The sequence below is a fragment of the Centropristis striata genome, chromosome 1 (assembly GCF_030273125.1).
Source record: "Centropristis striata isolate RG_2023a ecotype Rhode Island chromosome 1, C.striata_1.0, whole genome shotgun sequence".
In the NCBI taxonomy this organism is placed as follows: domain Eukaryota; kingdom Metazoa; phylum Chordata; class Actinopteri; order Perciformes; family Serranidae; genus Centropristis; species Centropristis striata.
In genome coordinates, this window is record NC_081517.1 from 17,043,595 (window position 1) to 17,065,588 (window position 21,994).

Below are 21,994 nucleotides of genomic sequence, written 5' to 3' on the forward strand. Positions count from 1 at the left end.
GGTTGGTTTCTGACATATTTTTAAGATGATATTAATTTTCAGAAGCCAAAAATCATCAAGGCTGATGTACCTGTTCATATTATCTCTGGCTACGGCAATGGTGTAAAAAGTATTCAGATCCAATACTTAAGTAAAAGTAAGTAACACCAAACTGTGAAATGACTCCATTACAAGCAAAATTCCTGCATTCAAATCTTACTTAATTGAAAGTACAAACGTTTTAGCAGCTGAGGCTCAGTTGGTAGAGCGGTCGCCTACTGAAGGTCGGTGGTTCGATCCCTGACCATGGCAGCCTACATGCCGAAGTATCCTTGGGCAAGATACTGAACCCCAAATGGCTTCTGATGCTGCAATCATTAATTAATTCCCAATGGTGGCAGGTGGCACCAGTGTGCTCTGGTAGCCTCGGCCACCAGGATGAATGTGTGTGTGAACGGGTGAATGAGCGCAGTCTGTAGTGTAAAGCACTTTGGATAAAAGCGTTGTATAACTGCAGTGTATTTAGCATCAAAATGTACTTAAAGTATCAAAAATAAAAGTAGTCGTTATGCAGAATGGACCCATCAGATTGATTTATCTAAATATATTATTGGATTTTATTGGATGCATTTATGTAAGCAGTTTTTTTAATTATCTCAAGGTAGGGCTCATTTAAACATTGTGAGATTTAATTTATAAAAAGAAAATGTTTTTTTAATATTAAATCTCCACCTGTAAAGTAACTAAAGCTGTCAGCTAAATGGAGTAAAAAGTACAATATTTGCTTCTGATGTAGTGGAGTAGAAGTATAAAGTTACATAAAATGGAAATACTCAAGTAAAGTACAAGTACTTCAAAATTGTACTTAAGTACAAAACTTGAGTAAATGTACTTGAGTAGATGTACTTAGTTGCATTCCACCACTGCATGCAATCCTGCAGTAACTTTTGGCATCATTTAATTGGATATATACAATGTTTTGCATCCTAACGTGAAAGTTTTGTAGTCCTTGTTGTCGGCTTGAAGCAATATTTAAGTAAACGAGGGGCACGCATTTTTTGTAAATTTGTAAAACATGTTTCTGGTGCCCTGATGACTGTATGTCCAACTCTGTAAAAATATCTGGGTCCTTAGCTGCTAAATGGTCCACCTTGTTCCCCAGCTGGTCGCTATCTTTGTCTGTGCCTGGCAGACAGGGTGCATTGGGTTTATCAGAGCGATTCTGCTGAAGACAGCTGCATACAAGGCTAATGTGAGACATGAGGGTGCAGCCAGCAGTAAATGCACTGTGAGAGTAAAACGGTGACCTACAACAGGCTAAAAAGTTCAGTAGAGCTGCAGAGTTAGGTGTAATTCTCTACAGTTTCCTCACTGTGACTCACCAGAAACAAGCACACAAAGACTCACTTAACCTGCTGACATATAAATGTATCATCTTAATCTTTATATTCACTGTGAAAACTATACGCTTACAAGTCCACTGAGGGAAACTGGTAAAAAGCAGTGCCATGACACAATTTTTCTACACTCTTCTACCAAACCTGCTAAATATCTAGTTATGTCATCACAATGGCTCATGCAGTGAACCTTCTACTGCATGATTTCAGTTCATAATGCAGGTAAAAGGGAACATCTGAGTTGTAAGGTCATATTTCTCCCTGGTGGGATTAAGTACCAAGAGTACCTGCATATCAGGCTTTTTGCTCGGGTAGGTCTTCACCTAAAATAGGATCTAATTTCTGCTCTAATGACTCTGTGCAGGAGAAAAAGAGTCTCGGTCGATTAGGACCTGCATAATTTTCAATTTTACCGTATATTTATTCTCTTGCATTTATGCACTCCAGCTTTTTGCCTATATACTGCCTCTGATTATCTCCTTTATCTATTTCTGCTTCTTTGTCTTTATCTCCCCAATTTTGTCACATTAGATAACCGAGCCCTGCAGCTTGTGCATCGTTAAAATCATGCTAACTGGGAGCAGCCAGTCCCATTGACCTTGTTTAAAGCTCACGGTGGCACAGCCAACAACAATTACTCATCACGCTGTTTGGGGCTAAGCCTGAGCTAATACTAAGTGGAGTGGAATGAAGTGTTGTAGCGTAAACGCTAACGCTTGCACCAGCTCTACTGTGACAAATGCCTGCGCCCTCCTCTTCTCCATCAGGCTCAGACCAGCCATTGATCATTGTTTGGACGGAGTTTAACAGCCACTTCCCCGCGCTGGAAAAACACACGGCTGGACACACAAACACAATGAGGAGCGCTCATTTTGCTCAGAGAGAAAGAGGGAGAGCTAAAATAAATGTTGAGTAGGCTGACTGCTTCGTGAGTAGTGTACACCAATGTTTTACTTGTGTGTGGGAGAGAGGGGAGGCAGAGAGAGAGAGTTACATGGAATTGTTACTCTTAGTTTGGCAATCAAACACCACTGGAGTGTGCAGAGAGACGCACTGTGTGTGAGAGAGAGAAAGAGAGACCTGCACGTATTTCTTTGTACTGCAAGGTTAGAAAAAGCTAAATGATTTTGCAAGGGGATGAAGCACAAGAAGTTCAAGAGCTGCAGAAACACGCACTCCACCTGCAGACATGCACTCACACTCACCTGTACACAGCGTCAACACAGCCACTTACACAGCCGAGCAAAAGGTGCATCAACACACAAAAACACTCACACCGAAAGACAATCTTGATCTTAGCAAGGCACTTCTGAGTCAACCAAGTGAAAAAATATCTGCTACTAGAGAAAGAATTCGGGATGATGCAATTACAATTTATATAATCAATTAATTTTAATTAATTATTTTCTTCACTAATTTCTTTAGCGTTTGGTCTATAAAATGTCAGACAACAATGAAAACTGTCTCAGTCCACGCTGAGAAAAATCACTGTAAAGTAATGGCTGCCATCCATCAGTCTGACTGTACTATCAACATTATTACTCCTACACAGGCAGTATTACACACAGTTACTGCAAGGCTCTGTTGGCTTATTTTAAAAATAGACTATGGTGGCTTTAATTGAGCGTATGCATGTGTGCACTCTCATACTTCTATCTTTCTGAGGACCAACTTGAATTCAAGTGCTCTTTGCAGGATTAGACTTTGTTTGTGATGAAGATTATTGTTTGGCTGAGGTCAGGGTTGGGGTTTGGTACTTAGTTGTGATAGGTATAGTTAGTGTAAGGCGTTAGGGAAGCATTGTGGTTATAAGATACTAGGGATGGGAATAATTAGTCGATGATCAATTAATGGTCCTTAAGAATTTGGTCAATCAATTTGTAATCGATCTGTGTATTTTTTTATTTTTATTTTTTATCTCAGACTGTGTATCAGTATTACTGAACTGAAACACGGCAGATCGTTCAGTTCTGTGACCGTACGTCAATAAACCAATGAGCTGAGAATTAAGTTGGATGAAGCAGTTTGCAAACTGAAAGCTGCAATAACAATTATAAAACACACAGAAGTATTAATTTGAGCAAAACTAGCTTACTGTATCAAACCTTGCTAGCATGAATTACTAGGTTTAATTTTATCCAAAACTTATTTAACTAACCTCATGCCTCTTCGGGGGCTAAAACATAAAACATTGAACTCCTTGATCTTATCTTTACAGTATAATCTCAGCTGAGTTAATTTTATGATTGACAGGATCAAGTCTCTTTTCGTCCTTTTAAAACAAAATCGATTAATTGATCGTTAACATTATAGATAATCAAGTTGGCAGGTTTCGTCCAACTGCCCATCCCTATAAGATACCACACGAGTATAGAAGTATAAAAGTCTGTCGGTGTTGCTAAAGGTCAGACTAGGATTCTGCTGATTGTACACAGAATAAAAAGCAATTTTGCCTCCTTGGAGGATTTAATTGGCAGGTCATTACCACTTTAACCTCCGACCTGACTGCATTCTCCTCCTGCACACCTGCACCACATCAGCTACACAACCTCTCAAACACGCACCTTCCAGGTACGACAGCCACAGAATACAAACACTGTTTCTCTCCCTTTTTTTTTATGGCGTCAGAGTAGAGGGCGCGAATGGAATAAAAATTAGAGGATGTGAAGGAGAAGAGGCGGAGAAGGAGAGTGGGTTGAAAGACGGTCGCAACCTTGGAAAGAGACAGAGGGAGGGGAGAGGAAAAGGACAAAGTTAAGGGTTGTTTGAGGGGAGAGGTGGGGAAGGGCGGGAACGGGGAGGAGGAGATAAAGCGAGGAGGGAGAGGGAGGCTAATAAGAAAGGAGAGATGGATACAGAAATTAAAAAAGGAAGTGAAGCGAGGCGGGAAGTATTGATGAGGTCATTGGAGTCACAGGCAAGAGGCAGGAGGAAAAGTGTGACAACCTTTGATGAATGAAGTCATCCTTATTGATTTGTTAAATCAGTCGATATGTTTTGGTATGTTGATTGTATTTTAGTGTGTGATTTTGCTCTAGCACTGGCAGGACTGTGGAAAGTTGTGTATGGTTGTCTATCATGAGATGCAGTCACGCCAAGGGTGCTGACAGGATCACATGGTGTTTCTCAGGGTGATGCAGTGCATTCTGCGTGGTTGTTGGACTAAAAAGTTGTTACTCTGTGGGTGGCCACGAGGACTGTAACCAAAGCAACAACGGCTACAAAAATGTTGCTACACATACCTCCGCCCTGGGGGAGGAGAAGAGGTCCATCTTCGGTTTGACGGTCTTCCTAAAAGACAAAGAAGGACAGAGATAAGATGACAGATATAAGTGGACATGCTGTCTCTCACAAACCCTGCAGGTGTGATCAATAACAGGAGGCATTACCCTTTTGATGGGAGATCAAAATCTAACCTCTCAAAGCCTTTTAAAGTCTGATAATCTGACCTCTAGTTAAAGATCTTCTCACCCAAGCCCATACTATTCTTAGCCATGCTAAGGCTCTAGAGATAGTTAGAAATAGAAATGGAAAAAACTTTGACATTCCTGATCACCCGAGGCTGAATCCTACTGATATAGGTTGTTTCCATCAATGAATTTGGATGCCAGTTTGAACATCTGCATGAAAAAAGCTTGATGAAAATACCAAAAATGGAAATGCTTTTTCTGAACAAGTTCTGACCTAGCAAACATTTAACCCACATGACTGATCAACTGTTTACGCTCTGCCAGAAAACCCAAAAGAAGAAGAAGAAGAAGAAGAAGCTGTTTCCGCTGTCAGCGTCTTCTCTCCACTTTCTCTCATCGGTGGTCAAATTTGTCTGATTAACAACCTATTTTTTTTGTTGTTGTTTTTTCTCTTTTTTGTTTGCCATCTTCTGACCAAAGTATGTTGATGGAGCTTTGTTAATATGCTCCAAACTAGTTGGTGGAAACATCCAATATTTTTTAACATATTTTTAACCATATTTTTTAAATTAAGAAGGGACACTACAGGATGCATTTAAATACAATGTCTTGAATAGTTTTTCCTTATATTTTGTCAATCAATTTCCACCCACCCACAACACCCACGTATCGCCATAGATACTAAATGAACAAATAAAATAAATAAATAAAAAGAGAGAGAAAAAATAAATAACATTGATAATAAAAAATAAATACATAATCATGATAATAACATTTATAGAACAGAAAAATAAATAAATAAATAAATAAAGAAAAAAATAATAATAATAACAATTCAAAAAATAATAATAGTAAATATAGAAATACAATAATATACAGAATACAGAATACAAGGGGGACATTCCACACTCTGGTAGCCTACATGTCTTTTGTAGTTATGAATGGTCAAAAAACACACTTTCTTAAATGCAACATTTCAAAACTTCACTTCAAATTTGCTTCAGCTTTTATATAAAAACACAGCTATTGAGGACCCTCTTTTCCTCCATGTTGTTAACATTTTTGCTTCAGAGTGAATGGAAATGTTTTCTGTTGGATGAATTCAGATGCAATTTAGCGCAGACATCCAGGTTCCCTTTCTGGAAAACTGAATTAACTTTGGTGATCCTCTGACTTTTCATCTAGGGCCTTCATCATATCAAAATTACAATTTATTTGATTCTTAGGTTTATGATCTTATAACTCCAAACACATCATCCCTATCAGCCTCAGCAGTATGTGTTTAGTGCGAATTAGCAAATGTTACCATGGAAAATTAACATAGTAAGCATTACTACTGCTAAATATCAACATGTTAACATGCAAGTAAGAATACTGAATTCTTATGCTATTTTCTAAAGACTCTATATATTCAGAAAATACAGCCAGTAGTTGAATGGTGTTGTCAATGTTTAGAGTCAACAGTATTGGTGCTATGCAACAAAATGCATGTGGTTTCCAGGACAATGGGGACAGTCAAATATGTGGCAACATTGGAAAGAGGAAATATCACAGTTCCATGTCACGCTCCCACTCACATGTAAATGTTGATATACATGAAGGCAGGTCAAATGAGAGAGCAGAGGAAGTAATGAGAGTCTACCTTTGCATCATTTCCTGTTGAGAGAGTCCCCCTTTACCACATCTCCTGCTGATGTAACATGACCACAGGGTTATGGGCCAATCAGGAGCCTGAATGGTCGTTATTAATGAGGAAGTAGACCGTGAAAAGGTCTCTGTGGAGTTTTCTCAATGTTTCCCCCCAAATGAATGTGTCCTTGCCTCTGTCGCTTCCTGACTGCTTAACTGCATCCATTTATGATGTAAGAGAGAGATTCAGGGAGGAGACGGGAAGAATCAAGGCTGCACTTATTTGCTAAATGGGACATCATAACTGAGGACAGCCTCGATTTTCGATTTGACATAAAGTATTTATGGCTTGTTGTACTAGGTGCTGTACATGTATCTCTCCATGCTGTGCCTCATAGATCTCTGAAAATGTTACATTAATCAACTAAGTTTTCACAAATGTGAGATGAGGAAGGACCCTTGCTCTGCAGCCCTGTAAGAGCCCAATGTCACATTGTCACCTTGTTTCCATGTAAATGAACTTGAAAAAGATTGTGAAATGAACATTCTTTTTGAAAAGAACAATTAATTGCAATGGTACAGTACTCAAACATGTGGTTTGATGGTATCCAAACATAAATCATTTTAAAGCAGCTGCTTCATTCAAACCAAGCAGTGGCTCCTTCTTCACTACCAGCTTTCTCAACCATCCCAACCTTCTTTTTATGAGCTAAGCTTTTTAATTAAGATAGTATATTCATGTATGTGTTTGTTTGGAGGATAAGTTGTTAGAACAATTCACCCATGACAAAAGAAAGTAGCTAAGACATACAGAGGCACAGGGCACCCGTCAAAACCTGCTAATGCTTTTTTCCATAGCAGCACAACTGTGTTGTTTGCTGGCAGCTGACTGCTTAAGCATATATGTTCTTCCTCTTATAAAATAATGACACAAAAAAACCGTGCACATGGGTCACCTCACTCACCAGGGTTTGCAGTATGCGGACTGTTCAGCGTTTAGCAGATAGTCAAACAAGATAAATGTGAACATTAATGCTAGAGGTGGGGGAAAAATTGATACAGCATAGTATCGCGGAAGTTTGCATAGTACATCGATTCATGGCTGCCAAGTATAGATATTTAGCGTTGGCAGGCCGGCAGTATTTTCACGGTTTTCCTTTTTTCCTTTTCCTTTTCACTTTTAGAAATATATAGATATAGAGATATGAAACTACAAGATCTAAGGAATCTAGAGGCACCATGTGCCTCAGGATAGCCTGTCAGGAAGTAGTCGAAATAACCCTGCAAATTTCAACTTTTTTTATGTTTCATTCAAAAAAATTCAGAGCAGTGAAGCTTAAAGTTGAGGAAAGTTTGAGGAAATGCTGCAGTTGTTGTCGTCCATACATGTTTGATATCAGTTCAGTTCTTTGTAGGTCAGTCTGTGGGTTTGACTCTCATTGTGGAGAAATAAAGACTGAAGTGAGATGAATAGACTAGAATTTTCTCTTATTTTCAATTCTTGAAATTATACTCACCATATCGCAAAATGCTTAAAATCTCAATAATATCATATTGTGACTCAAGTATCGGGATAAAATCGTATCGTGGGGCCTCTGCAGATTCACACCTCCAATAAATGCATCACAAAGCTAAATGCTTGTATCGTTCACTCACGATGTTATAACAACTGTCAACAAAATGACAACAAAATGCTAGCACTGTTGTTTATTTGTTTTTTTAATGACTTTGCGAGTATTTGATGTCCCATCATCGTTCCAGAAGCTCATCTTCAAGAGGGAACGACCGCTCGACAGAGTTGTGCAACTCATGACTTTTTGTAGCATTCTGAATTATCATTTTGCAGCAGCAGAAACACTGGACAGCTGATTCAACGTGGCATGAATGCTGATATCATACAAGCGTGACACTGATATGCTGACAAGATGCATTTCACTTTGGATATGAGCGTAGGCTAGATGCTAAATAATGTCGTGCTCTGGAGGAAGTTAATTCTTGTATAAGCACTGAACACACAAACATAACCTTTCTTCTTGCCATGAATACTGAACAATAAGTGGGTCCAAGCAAAGTTTCAGAAACACCTATGTATCTTTTATAACACTAGATCAATCCTAACACCTACAACTAACATTAATGCCGCTTATGTAAACTGTGTTATTTTGATACTTCAACATCAGCTACACACACAAGTAAACTATAGACACATCAGCAAGATTTCAAATGTGACACTAAAACTTAAAATGATAACATACTCAAGTTAACTGTAAACTGTAAACCTGTAAAATCTCCACATTAAAACAAGATCTGAACCCCATCTGCTCAAACTACTTTAATCTAAAAACAGTATTTAATTCATTCAGTTTTATTCATTACTGGAAGGGAAGAAAACTGCTCTTAAAATGATTAATGGCACTAGATTGATATAAATTATGCTAACTTTAAAGGGATAGAGGAGGCACCTTTCCATCTTGGTTACCGATATGCTGATATATTTCACAGATGGTTACATTTTAAGGGTTTCAGTTGCTTTTCCTGAGAGCCTAAATGATTCACAAAGAAATTTATGCAAATCAATTTAGGGCACAAACAAGCTCTCAAGTGCTAAAGACTGACCCCCTTCATCATTAAATGCAGGTGCTTCAGTTTTAAACCTGATTTACCAAGGCTGGCACCTTTGTACCCTCAAACACTCTGTATAATTGAAGTATCTTCTGAACTGAAGCTCTGATAAAAAACAGTTTTCTAACAGGCCCTACAACTGTTTTGGGAAAGTTGGTGGTGAGAACTGTTATAGTTGGTTGGCATATTTTGTTACTGTGCAACATTAAGGGGTTCTTTGTCTGAATACTTGTCTGAAGTGGAGATTATGTCTTCATATTTGCTGTTCAAGGAGTTACACTAGCTTGTTAGCATTAATAACATCCCTCTCTTTCTGCTTGTTAGCATTGTGTGCACTGGGGCTTACACTTTGCGGGTAGGTGGGCGGAGACGCCTGAGGGCTCGTGGTTGGTGCTGGCTGTCCAGGTCCGTCTGGTAGAAAAACATCCTGAGAGCCTCGTCGAGCAACAACCATGTTGGCAGACCCAGCAACCTCTGGGAGAGAGGAGAGAGAACGGGAGAATGAGCCAAGTGAGATGTCAAAGTGCTGGATAACAAGAAAGGAAGGGCAGGATGGAGAAGATGGATCAGAAGAAAAATAATGAGCCAGTGTTTGAGGTGGAAGATGGGGAAGACAGGCGGCCATTGAAAAAAGAGGGAAATTAGAGCGGATGGTTCGAGGGGTCAGCAGAAACAAGAGGGGTCTCAGGAGAGTGGGAGTTTGATGGAAGAGGAGAAGGAGAGGTAGGGTGGTGGGAGATTTGAGCGAGAAGGGTGGAAGGAGTGGATGAAAAGAGAGGAGATGAATCGAGAAAGATTACAAGTGCAAGGCGAGCGAAGGCGAGAGAGTGTGGCAAAGTGAGAACCACGTAGGTTGCGGGGAAAAAAAAAAAAAAGAGTAAAGCAGAAAAGAGAAGTGAGTGAGTGGGAGAAAGAGAACCTGATCGTGTTTTTAGCGATGGAGCAACATTGAAACATGTCAAAAGTCCCACAACTACAGTCAGTCAGACGTGATGTGGGCACGGGGCAGAGCAAAGAGAAGAGAGCAGCAACGCCTACATGTTGAGCTCCATCTGCAAACTACTGCTGAAATATCCGAGTGCTTATCCACCTACAGCATCGTTCAGCCCACAAAGTTGTAGGCTTCTGCACCGCGCGCTGCACAAGATACCAAGCATGCCAACAACTCTTTCCTTCGTGCAAACTAAAAGAGTGCACTGTGCATAAAATTAAATGTGATTACCTTCATGTACGTGTTGAGTTCAGGGATTCTGCTCTCTGCAATCTCCCTCTTGTTGCCGATGAAGACTTTTCCTACAGAGAAACATGTTCACAATAAAAAAAGTGTGAGAAAAAAAAATCACCAAGGGTCGGATGTATAATCAAGGCCTACATTGTTTCCCACACATGCTGTAAACTGCTGTGTATTTATAGAGGAAGCTCATGCAGAATGTGCAGATCACACATAGTGTACTTCCCACCAGGCAAACATACGCTTTTCTACAGCGAGCTCAGCGTGTTATGGTGTAGCAGAAATGTGATAAAACTGAATCTGATTATTGTAGGCTCTAAGTCACTTTCACTGACTGCATATTATTTTTGGCAGTTTGCACAGAAAGAAATTTAAAGTTGCTGTGGGACATTCAAGCCCTTGCCAAACAGGTCCACACAATGCTGATTGAGCCTTTCGCTGCTAGAAAGCTCTCTGTATTTTTTTCTATACTTTAGTTGTGGCGTTTGATGTCTGTGGCGACCTTTGTGCCTGCTGAAAATGTGCCTGTTTGGAATTGTTTGCACAGGGAGACTTTAAAAGAAAGGTCCTATAGGGGCAATGTGGTGAGTTCATCTGCAGGCATTTGTCATATTGCACGTGTTGACAGTGTTTGTGTAATTACTCTCAAAAGTTCTGCACCGCAGATTTAGACCGCGGATACAATGCAATGATATGTGGGTAGTGAAGGATGTTGGGTTGAGTTGTAGTCAGTTTGACAGCCAAGTGGGGTTGTTATTGATTGAGGCTGCAACTTTGGTGATTGGTCAAAGTTCACCACCTTTGAACTCCATGAGATGCAAAGATGTGAATTTTCTTTGCCAATGTTGCAAATGCAAATGTTTTATTCGCACCTTTTCCCCACATAGAATGGAATTGAACGGAAGGCAAAGTTAAATTTGCATAATGTGTGAACAGCCTTAAAGCTATACTGGAGAGTCACAAGCACAGGGATGCGAATGCGGGTATAAGATTAATATTAAGATTTAGTTTTAGCAAGATTTAGTAGTTTTGCACACACACACGCACACACACACACACACTCAAACAGCAGGGAATTTATCCTCTGCATTTAACCTGTCCTTTACAAACTAGTGAAAACACCATGCTTAGCAGTGGAGCAGTGGGCAGCAAGGTTACAATAGTTTTGGACTTTTCATTAGTTTTAATTTCATTGTGAATTTCTGTTTTCAAATTCAGTTTGTTTTAATTTGTTTTTAGAGTGAATTTGCTAGTTTTTCTTTTTTTGAAAATGCTTGGTTTTATTTTATTTTATTTTTTATTAGTTTTAGTTTTTTGTAATGGGGTATTTGTTTGGTACTAGATTCAAAAAGCTAACAATAAATTTGCTCAAAATGGTGTTTTGAATGTTGGTTTGAGTGCTGAACTTTTTGAAGGCAAATTACTCACATAGTGGTGTAACATCCCTGTCTCAATAAACACATTCACCAATGTGTTCCTGCATGTTCACCAACCAGCAGATGTTTGGTCGGAGCTAAATTAATACATTTCAGATCAGCCAAAACGGCTTATGTATGAAAAAAGTTGACAAAGACAAAAATAAAGGACATTTTCACGATACAGTTTTAGTACGTTTTTTCAATTCTAGTTTGTTGTTATTTCATTAGTTTTCGTTAACTATAATAACCTTGGTGGGCAGCACACATTTTTGTAACCGGGGAACATTGTGGGGAGTTAGGTGCCTTGCTCAAGGGCACCTCAGTCCTTGACCCGTCAGTCCTGGGACACTCCAGTTACAAGTCTGATTCCTAAACTCGAGGCCATGGACTGCTGTATACGTTATATTACACTGATGGACTCTTGGTAACCCTAGTGTGCAAAAAAGCTTAACATTACACTAATAAAGACAGTGAAGAAGAACTAGCAAGCAAACACATATGTAAGCAATGCACAATATAAATTATTAAAAATAATCTGCTGTAGAAATGCTTTGAGTAAGGGAGTGTGTACAGCACATTTAATCGAACTTAATCCTCCTGTTATGCTGCGATTCAAACTGACCCATTTCAAAGTTTAAAAATAAAAAAAAAATAGTTAAAAGTATTTTTTCGGGATGAAACTTCTTCTGCTTGGCCTAATAAGTGTAATCAACATATAAAGTTAAAATGCTTCACTTCACATATTTGCATGTTTATATGATATGGATACTGTTCAATGGTCAATCAGACCCTGAACAGAAGAGGTGACTCGTGTTAATTTATCAACTCTCTCCATAAAAGAAAAAAATTTAAAATGTAAAATAAAATTTTCAATAACTCAATGTCATGTAAAAACTATTGTATTTAATATGTAGGTCTCTCCAATGTACATAAAAAAAGTTTTAACATGCTTTTTTTCTGGAAAAATTAGTGAATTATGCTCATTGAACCAAGAACTTGAACCAAGAACTGTGGATAATTAAACATGCCCCGGGTCAAATTGACCCAAAAACATTATTGCTGTTTCTGAGAAACGAGCATTACAGGAGGGTTAAATAAACAAACAATGACTTTTATTGTATGAACACTCAACATTTATTCCATCCCAAACTAGGCAAATGCCTCTTTAGAAAACACATTCTTCTTGAGAGTGTGGACATATTACCCTTCATCCCTAATATCACACCAAGTCCATTCAAAAAGGATGAGGCACAGCGCAGACTCCTAATTCTCTAAATCAGGCCGCTCAACAATTCATCCAGAGCCATCTAACACTGCTGTTAAATCAAATTTAGCACAGTCTTAATGACCCTCAGCCACAAGATTCAGCCCTCTCTCCTCCCTCAATTTCTCTCATCTCATTCACTCCTGAGCGCGATAACTCACTCCATCACTCGCAGACACAGATTCACTCATTTACTCATTCACTGATGAATCATTCACTCATCTGCTCACCTCTCACCATCTGCTGGGGTCTCGCTGAATAAAAGTCTCTGCTGACCTTGAATCTATTTCAGAATGCCTTTTTTTTGTGTCATAATATCAATGTTGCATAATAGTAGAGGAGAATTTGTTTGCCTTTGATAGAACAGCTGATACATTTAGAGTTTTATTTCTATCTTGCAGAGTGATATATTGCACAAAATTTTGAAGAGGATATTGTAGAAAATCAACTAAAACAGGGATTCTACTAAAAAAAAGTTTTTAAAAAATCTGAGAGACGGAACAAAACATGCTCAAGATATTTTTTCAGTAATTAATTTCCATTGATGAGCAGAGTTTCAATTTGACTCAACAGACCTACGTCCTTTTCCATTATTTTTTTCCTGCTCCTACCCATCACCCTTCCTCCCCTCTGCCTCCCTCCTCTCTCCCCTCTGTCTTTCTTATTCCCTTTCCATCCTGATGAGATGTGGCACTGCAATTAAACCCATCAGATCTAATATTATCTAGCAGACTCCTCAGTGGCAGATGCTAAATCAGAGTTTGTAGAAAAGTAGAACTTTCCCAATATAGAACGTGACATTGAGAGATATTGCCTTTAAGTATATTAAGAATTTATGTTACAAATTTTTCAGTAAATGCTTTTTGTGCTTGGGCATGTGTTTCATTATTGTTGCTATCAGAGAAAGAAATCAGACATGTGACTGGAATCAGTTTATCTATAGAGGTTTACGTTGAATAATCTATGAAAAAAGATCACAGAATACACAATATAACAGCCTGACAAACAAAAAACACTTTTAGTGCACTATGCGCTTCACTACCTTATCCTTGACTAAGGTTCAATTATTGCATCTTTTTAGGAGAATATTAACTGCATGCAAATAACAATACTGGATTGTTGTTTTTTTACACAGTTGGTAGGAGCTATTTATTCCTGAGTAGTGTCTGCAGGTTTTCCCTTCAATCTTGTTATGGCCCCAACAACCCCTCGCCACATGTTAAGGCTGAGCAGATCTGAACCTTCAGGGGCTAAGAAATCAAACCAATGAGCCAAAAGCTGCAGTCTCTTGAAAATTGAGTAAATCCCCATAGACCCCTATGTTAAAATGCCCAACTGTACAGCAACAATTAACATGTCTATGACAATTTCACTGGGGGGGGGGGGGGATTCTTTTTCTTATATAATTCACCTGTTTGAACTAAACTAAGGCTTGAATACATATTTAAGGGTGGGCAGGTGGCTGCTGTCACAGGTGGTGTTATTCAGCAATTAGGCTGAGGCCCCGTTTACACGAGGACGCTCGCGGGTAAAAACGACAAAATATTTTATCGGGAATGTGCGTTCAGAAGGTGACAGCGTTTTTGGGGCTTAAAGACGCAAAAATCTGAAACCACCTTCCTAAGTGGAAAAGTTAAATACGCTCCGCCGTAGCGTGTCCGTCTACACTGCCAATACGCAAAACTCTGCTCAGATCTGTTCACGTCACGTATGTGTTTACGTCACATACATGCTCCAGTACAGGAAAATAAACAAATGTGGGATTATTTCCATGCGTCCAAGCTGCTCTGGCAGCTCTAATAAACTTACAGGAGTCTTTCCACCAAATGTACAGGATATGTAGAGATAGCATTACTGAACAGAGAAGGATCTGTAATTACCTCTATCACATTTTGGATGCAGCAATTCGTCGGAGGCGAGCCAAACGGCTGTGAACGAGACCTGGGAGATCTAGTGATGGTGGATAACTTTGTGGAAGGAGTAGCTGATGAAAATGTGTGGCACTTTTGCGTCACCGTATGCAGGCAGATTTCCTCGTCTAAACGAGGAATAAAAGGTGAGGACGCGACGCCACTTTTGCGTCTTCTGTTCAGACCGTCCTCGTGTAAACGTTGCCTCAATACGGCCTGCCTCAGCTCACCCATGCTCAACTTTTTGAATCTGGAGTCCAGCACTGCCAAGATGGAGATTGCTGAGGCCACCACACTGGGCATTTAAGCAAATTTTCAAATTGGCGAGGCAATGGAAATACAACTTCCAGGTGCGTCAGAAGATGCTATGAGGCCCAAAAAGGCTTTTTCCCCATATACTTATATTGGGAGAGACTTTGTAGATCATCGGATACATATTTTGAACGCCATAATTCTCATTAAATGACTCGTTTTTACGATCAGATTTTTGATTAATTCAGTCCAGTAACATTTGGAAAGTATAAAAGAGCTGCACCATTAAACATCTGTATTCCCATTCAAGTTAGTGGAGCACTAAATTGGAAGTAGCTGACTGGGCTAGCGGAAGTCTCAAGGGCTCTATCGGAGATGTGCAGAAGTGCCATCGAAGATTCAGGTACACACTTCACACATTCAAGTTTTTTAAAACTTTTTCAGGCTTCATTAACCACTGAGCAACTTTCATAGGAATTAATGGAGCCCCATCTTCAACACTGTATCCATGTCTCTTTTTACATCCACTGAGCTTCACAATGGCTCTTCAGAAACCTATGACATCACATGGACTACACTCATGTTTTATATAGTCTGTGCTGAGAGCAGGTGGTAGATACCCTGTCAGACAAAGCCTGGAGCAAAAAAAACTCACTATTAAAGATAGATTATGGCATGGGAAATATCTTAAAGCCTTAAGAAGTCATTTCATTTTGACCTTGACTTTGAAATGTATTTCTACAACTGCAGAGACTCTCTGGCACACACAGACACGGTATGTGGCAAACGCCACTCCTCTGCTCCTCGAAGCAGGTTAAAACAAATGCCAAGAATAAGAATCATCTGTACCTTTACCCCCGTTTGGCACTCAACACACACAGTAAACATCAAGGGAAGGAAGAGGCACTTAGGGGAGGACCGAGAGGAGCGAGAAAGAGATCAGAGAACAGCACAAGTCTTGTTTTAATGGTTTGGATTGAATGCAGTTCTGGCAGAGCTCCAGCAGTGAGACAACGCCACAGGTGCACCATGAAGATGAAACAGATGAGGTTACTTTGAAAATGTAACTTTAGAATACTACATCAGAATTATTGTCCACTGTTCATGATACCCCTACTAATGTTATCATATTAATGGGGTATCTCTAAAATGCAATCTTTCTTTTTTTCCGTATCTATAAAGCGACTGAGGCTGATGTGGTGGTAAAGTCAATATTGTAAATCAAATTAATGCACTTATATTCTGTAACAACACATGCATAAATGTGTCACTGAACATTAAACCAAATATAATCTTTCAATAGTTTAACACTGTTCAAAAGGTGATAGCTAAATTAAACAGAAATAAATCTGCATGCAACTTAAGTGTGATTACAGTGCAAAGCAATGCAACCTGATAAGTAATTTATACATCTCCGCACACACACCTACACACACGCACACACCTCATCTTGTCCTCATCTCTATCTAAATCGATGTACGAGCCACCCATTCAAAGCCCTCAGGCTTTTATTGGTGCAGATGTTGGTTTCCAGCCTCAGATAATCAATACGGACACTGACGGCGGCTCCCAGACAGACAGACTTATGGGAAAACAATGAGCTGCAGAATAAAACAGGGGCAACAGAGCAGAAGAGGACAAGAGGACAAACACAGACACCCTGCAGCACAGCCAGAGACTGAGGCCTGGAAATGTGTGCAAAAACAGTGAAAAATATAATGAAATGTTATGTTAATTTAAAATATTACATGGTCTGCAGATTTAAAGGAAAACAATAAAACAATTCTAAATGGTATCTTAAGGAACTATTATGATACAAGCATGCACCTCTGCATCAATGCCACACACACTAACTGTTACTGTGTTTAGCATATGAAGTATGCTGATGACTTGACTCTCCGTCTGCTCAGCCTGACTTTGAGCTTTAAGCAAAACTCTTCAGTCTGTGGCTCATTATTGCACCGTCTGACTCTTTCAATTTAAGTTTCTGTTTCTGCCGTTCCAGGTGCTTCCTCACAGCATTTAATCTTAGCTTACTTGCATGGACCAATGACTTTTTGTTAATGTGCTCTGTTGGGTCTCTTTTTTCTCTATATTTCTCGTTCCTTGTGCAACTCAACTCATCCTACAACTTTATGCTACACTATTGTTCCTGAGGGCTTTAGTATTCAGCATTCACATCACCTTTTTCAGAGTCAAAGCTGCACATCTGTCAACAAACTGCCTTATGGTTAAATCTTTAGGAGTCCCTGTAGCTCGACAGAGTGATTAGAGAATGGCCGAGAGTTGAATCAGAAGCAAAAAGTTATGACCGTGAACAGAAGGTTTTACAAATCAGTCACTCCGGAGTTAGCCCCATGCTGCTCTGCAGTATGTTGGGCAGCTGCTCTGCTGATAAAAACACTGCAACCAGTCTGTAAGATCATCCATACTCATTGCTCATACAGTGGTTTCCCTTTGGGGGGAGGAGTTATAAAAGACGTAGAGCAAAAACAAAAAAATCTGTGCCAAAATTACCTGGAGTTTCCTTGTCACCATTTACATTAATATAAGGTGTGTTTCCACTATAGTCGAATACCCTGAATGAGGCGGGTCCACCTACCTAAAACGGCCCTAATTTGAATGTGAGCTGCCCCTATCGGCCATTTGACCGCCCGTTTTTTGTCCCTGTCAAAGAGTAGGGCCATATTTCTCCCCTGAGAAAAGCCTGGTTGCTGACTGGACAGAACGCTTTACGTTTGGCGCGTCACCCGTGTTAAATCCATCACGTATGTGACGTCACGGTCGAAACTGTTGCTAAGCGATTGTGCGGCAATCGAATACCATACGTCACCTCTGGAGTCTCATAAATCCCTCTGGGGCCTTTTTTTTTTTTAAATAATGGAGACACGCTGAGTGAGCGAAAATTTGAGAGGGCGTGGCCTGAAACTTTCCCAGCGGCTACTCTTTACCCTAATGGAAACACGCCTATTGAGCAAATTCAGTGTCTTTTTGTCTTCTGTGCTCAGGTAGAAATTATGATGATTAGAGGTACACCGTAGTAGACGTTTCTAGAGATTATGAGAAAAGTTAGACGTGTAATCTGCTTCCAAAATCAGCCATCAAAGCTTTCATGCTAATATATTGTGACCTATTGTTATGTCCAGCCTCTCATTTGCCCTTTGGTCCTCATTACATTCTGACTAAATCGTACTAATAAATGCTAATTATGACCTATTAATAATGCCGGTAGGCTAATTTAGACTTAGTAGGCTGTTTTATCTTCATTGAAAAGGTTAAAATAAGGTTGTGGCTCCATTTCTTCCATTTTTTCAACCAACAGTGGCTCTTTTGCAAGTAAAGGTTACCGACCCCTGACCTAGGAGGCATATTCTAAACTTTAAGCAGGAGTTTGGGTAATGATGCCGAGGCAGTCATAACTTTTAGCTGCAGGGTGGCTGGTGTGTTTTCTACCTGAGTGAACTCCAAATTGCAAATATTTTACCAAAACTGCAGTAGACTCAAGAAAGTTTCTGCATAAAAATAACGTCTGGGTTCTCTGCAGTCTCTTCACATCACGTCTCAAACCAGGATAACCAACTTGAAAGCGAACACATGCATTAATCTCTCTCTTTTATCCCTACCAAACTCTTAACCTTCAACATTTCTGTTTGTCTCTGTAGTTGCCCTGCAGCATTCATCTGCCCCTCTATCCATCTGCTCTCTTCTGAATGATTATACTTACTTATTACAGTCTTCAGATGTCAGGGCTTAAACTGACCTTGTGGCAATGTGGAGTTTTTGACATTTAGCCTGCCAACATGACACTTTGCTCCAGGCATATCTAAAGAGAAGAGTTTTATACCAAAATGTTTTCAAGACCTTTTTTTGGAGGGAAAGGTTACATTAGGTCATTTTAGTTCAATAATAGGAAGTTTGTAAAGATAGTAACATTTTGTCTGTCTGGGACTTTCCTCCCTATTATCTTGGATTTCCACTGCACGGTCCTGCTTCTCTTTTTGGTTATTGGTTGGTTAATGAGAAAAAGTTGTGGATATGGTAGTTCCTGGTACTTCTTTCAGCTAAAATAAAGTCAATTAAATTCTGGTTGTTTCTAACTGTACTCCACTCTGTAATGCACACTGCTCTCCTTTCTAAACAGCATGAAAAGTCTGCATATTGCTGAATTATCCATGTGAGAAAATTGAGTGCGTGATGTGAAAAAATTATTAAATTTGAATGCAACAAATCTGTTCCTCCTCTTTAAGCATACTGTAGGTCCAACATTATGTTATTCCTTTCAGTATATGGATCAAAAAGCTACATAATTAATCAACATTAAGATGAATATCCCATCTAACTAGTTTTGGCAAAACCCAGTATCAAAGGCCTAAACAATTTTAATTCTACTAAATAAATATTTTGAGTAGGAGTTACCCTTGAAATACCCAAAACACCAGATCTCTCACTGGAGAAATAGTCTTGCAATGCAGTGTTTTTTTAGTGCTCAACTTCACATTTTTATGCTGCAACATGTGGATGAAATATGCTGACGCTATACCCTTGTGGCTTGAATTAAATTGGATTCAAGGAAAAATAAGTTCACATAAAACTGGGACTAAATCGTAATCAAATCTCTAAAGGGCCACAACAGTAATTATTCTTCTTCACTATTCTTTCTTAATTTCATCTTCAGCTAATGTGTTTGTAAATCTAACAAGCAAATCCAATCATGCCTCAGTCCACTTTGGGACAAAACAAGAAGTGTGAACGGTGTAAATATGTCTAATGACATCAGACATGACAAATCTACGTCTAACACATGTTGCAGTTTATTTTTTAAATGATCAGATGGGTTTCAGTTCCTCCAGCTGCAGAGTGAAAACTCAGCCAGCTGTCACCATAAACACGCTCTCCTTCCCTCCATATGCATGAAGCAGAGCAGAGTGAGTGTGCATTTGAAGGTGAAGGTTACAGAGTGACAAGGCAGAAAGGATGCAGTGAAAAACACTCTTCCCTTTGCATTCTGTCAGCAGCAAAGCCCTGACACAGCAAAATCACTGCATCACTGTGAAACTGGAAATTACACTAAGTAAGAAGGAAATGATTGAAAATGCAGTTATGGTAATACGTTAACCTTCCTGTTGTCCTCGGGTTAAATTTGCCCCAGTTTGAAATGTTTGTATATGAGACATGTTGGTGTCTTTCATCTAACTGCCACAAAATATCAAGGATACATTTAAAAAATATGTTTAAAATTGGTGGTAATGAGTTGGATTTAAGTTGGCTATGAGTGGGTAACACACATTTTATTTCTGCTTTTCTGCTTTAAAAACAATCCAACAAAACCGGGTCAGTTTTGATCAGAGAGGACAAGATGAATGTGGTGTTTGTGCATTTTTATGCCGCTGCTAGTAATGTTAGATTCACAAACGATCCAGTTCTCTTGAGTGAAGTGAACAGAAGTTGTACTTAATGAGAGTTGTTCTTTTTATCTTTGTGCCCATATTTTCCTGTCTGCTACAAATACACTACACTTTACGAGAACAGTGAGAACCAGCCAGTCACAAGAGGAAACTCTATTTACATAACACATTTCATACCGAGGATAAATTCCCTGACCAAGTGAAAGCGATACAGTGTCATCTTGTGTGATGTTTACAATGCAGATCACTGACATTAGACATAGTGCTGGTAAGCCAAATCCACACATTCATTCATTCTTTATCCTTAACCGCTTATCCGAACTCGGGTCGAGGGCGGCTGGAACCTATCCCAGCTGACATTGGGTGAGAGGCGGGGTACACCCTGGACGGGTTGCCAGACTATCACAGGGCTGACACATAGAGACAGACAACCATTCATGCTCTCACTCAAACCTATGGACAATTTAGAGTCACCAATTAAAACTAAGCTGCATGTTTTTGGACTGTGAGAAGCTTGAGAGAACCCAAGCTGACACGGGGGGGACATGCAAACTCCACACAGAAGAGGCGCAGGTCGTAGTTTAACCCCCCTAATCTACACATGTAAATTATAATTATAAATTACACTGGATGGGATGTCAAAGTTTGAATCCAGTGAATCCAGAAAGTCTGATCCATCTGATCGATCATTATCCCAGTAAGTTTGCAGATAAACAGGTAAGCCCCATTCCCTAAAAATTAATTAATTAATAATGAAAGGAATAGGCCATGATTACCATCACTAAATGATGCAACATGCATCATCCGTGAAAAATATTAGTAAAATTTACACAAAAAGGATTTGTTGTAGTGTTACAAGCACACTTTACTGTTGCATCAAGACCAACTGTCAGTCAAATAACCACATGTATAGACTTTATGGGAACATTCTGCACTGTTTGCTGATCCTGTCATACACTAATAAAAGATTGAATTGATGAATGAATGTTTTAATTTTCAATCATTGAAAGAATAGTTGGTTAAGTGAAATTAGCTGGTATGCCGAGATGGAAGGTACAGAAAAATGCATTGGTGGGGGTCATGTTGCAGGTTGCAAAACATGTGAAAAGATATTAAATATTATAAGAACAGAAAGTTTGACTACTCGATCCTATCAAGTGCTTAAACACTACATAGCTGTGTAATATTACACCACTCAAGGTAATCTAGCAGGAAGGTGTGCTTGCATGTAACTGATTGGCCAACACAGAGAGATGACATCACATTGTGTTGCAGCAGAATTTGAGCCGGTTTCAACTCATTTGCCAGACCAGTTCATAGGGTTTCTTTGGAACCGTAAGTCATTGAAATGAATCAGGAGCTGCTCTCTGCATGAGGAAGCCTTTATAATGGCTGTCAATATTTACTGTGGGTTAATATTTTATCAGGATCACACACTGATGCTTAACATTTTATGTTTAGCTGTTATCTTACACAG

General features: G+C 39.3%; 2 protein-coding genes across 3 annotated transcripts in view; one reads left to right on the forward strand and one right to left on the reverse strand.

The window, feature by feature from the left end:
- The window catches only part of ncf4 (neutrophil cytosolic factor 4), a 39,454-nt gene that overhangs the window by 15,879 nt on the left and 1,581 nt on the right, over positions 1-21,994 (reverse strand). Inside the window, exons 4-6 of the mRNA XM_059333030.1 lie at positions 10,260-10,330; positions 9,384-9,511; positions 4,619-4,667 (exon numbers count right to left, since the gene is read on the reverse strand). Of these exons, the coding sequence (XP_059189013.1) occupies positions 4,619-4,667; positions 9,384-9,511; positions 10,260-10,330 (248 nt within the window). The remainder of the gene's footprint in view (positions 1-4,618; positions 4,668-9,383; positions 9,512-10,259; positions 10,331-21,994) is intronic.
- pvalb7 (parvalbumin 7) overlaps positions 1-21,994 on the forward strand; it is a 46,531-nt gene that overhangs the window by 5,417 nt on the left and 19,120 nt on the right. The window lies entirely within an intron of this gene.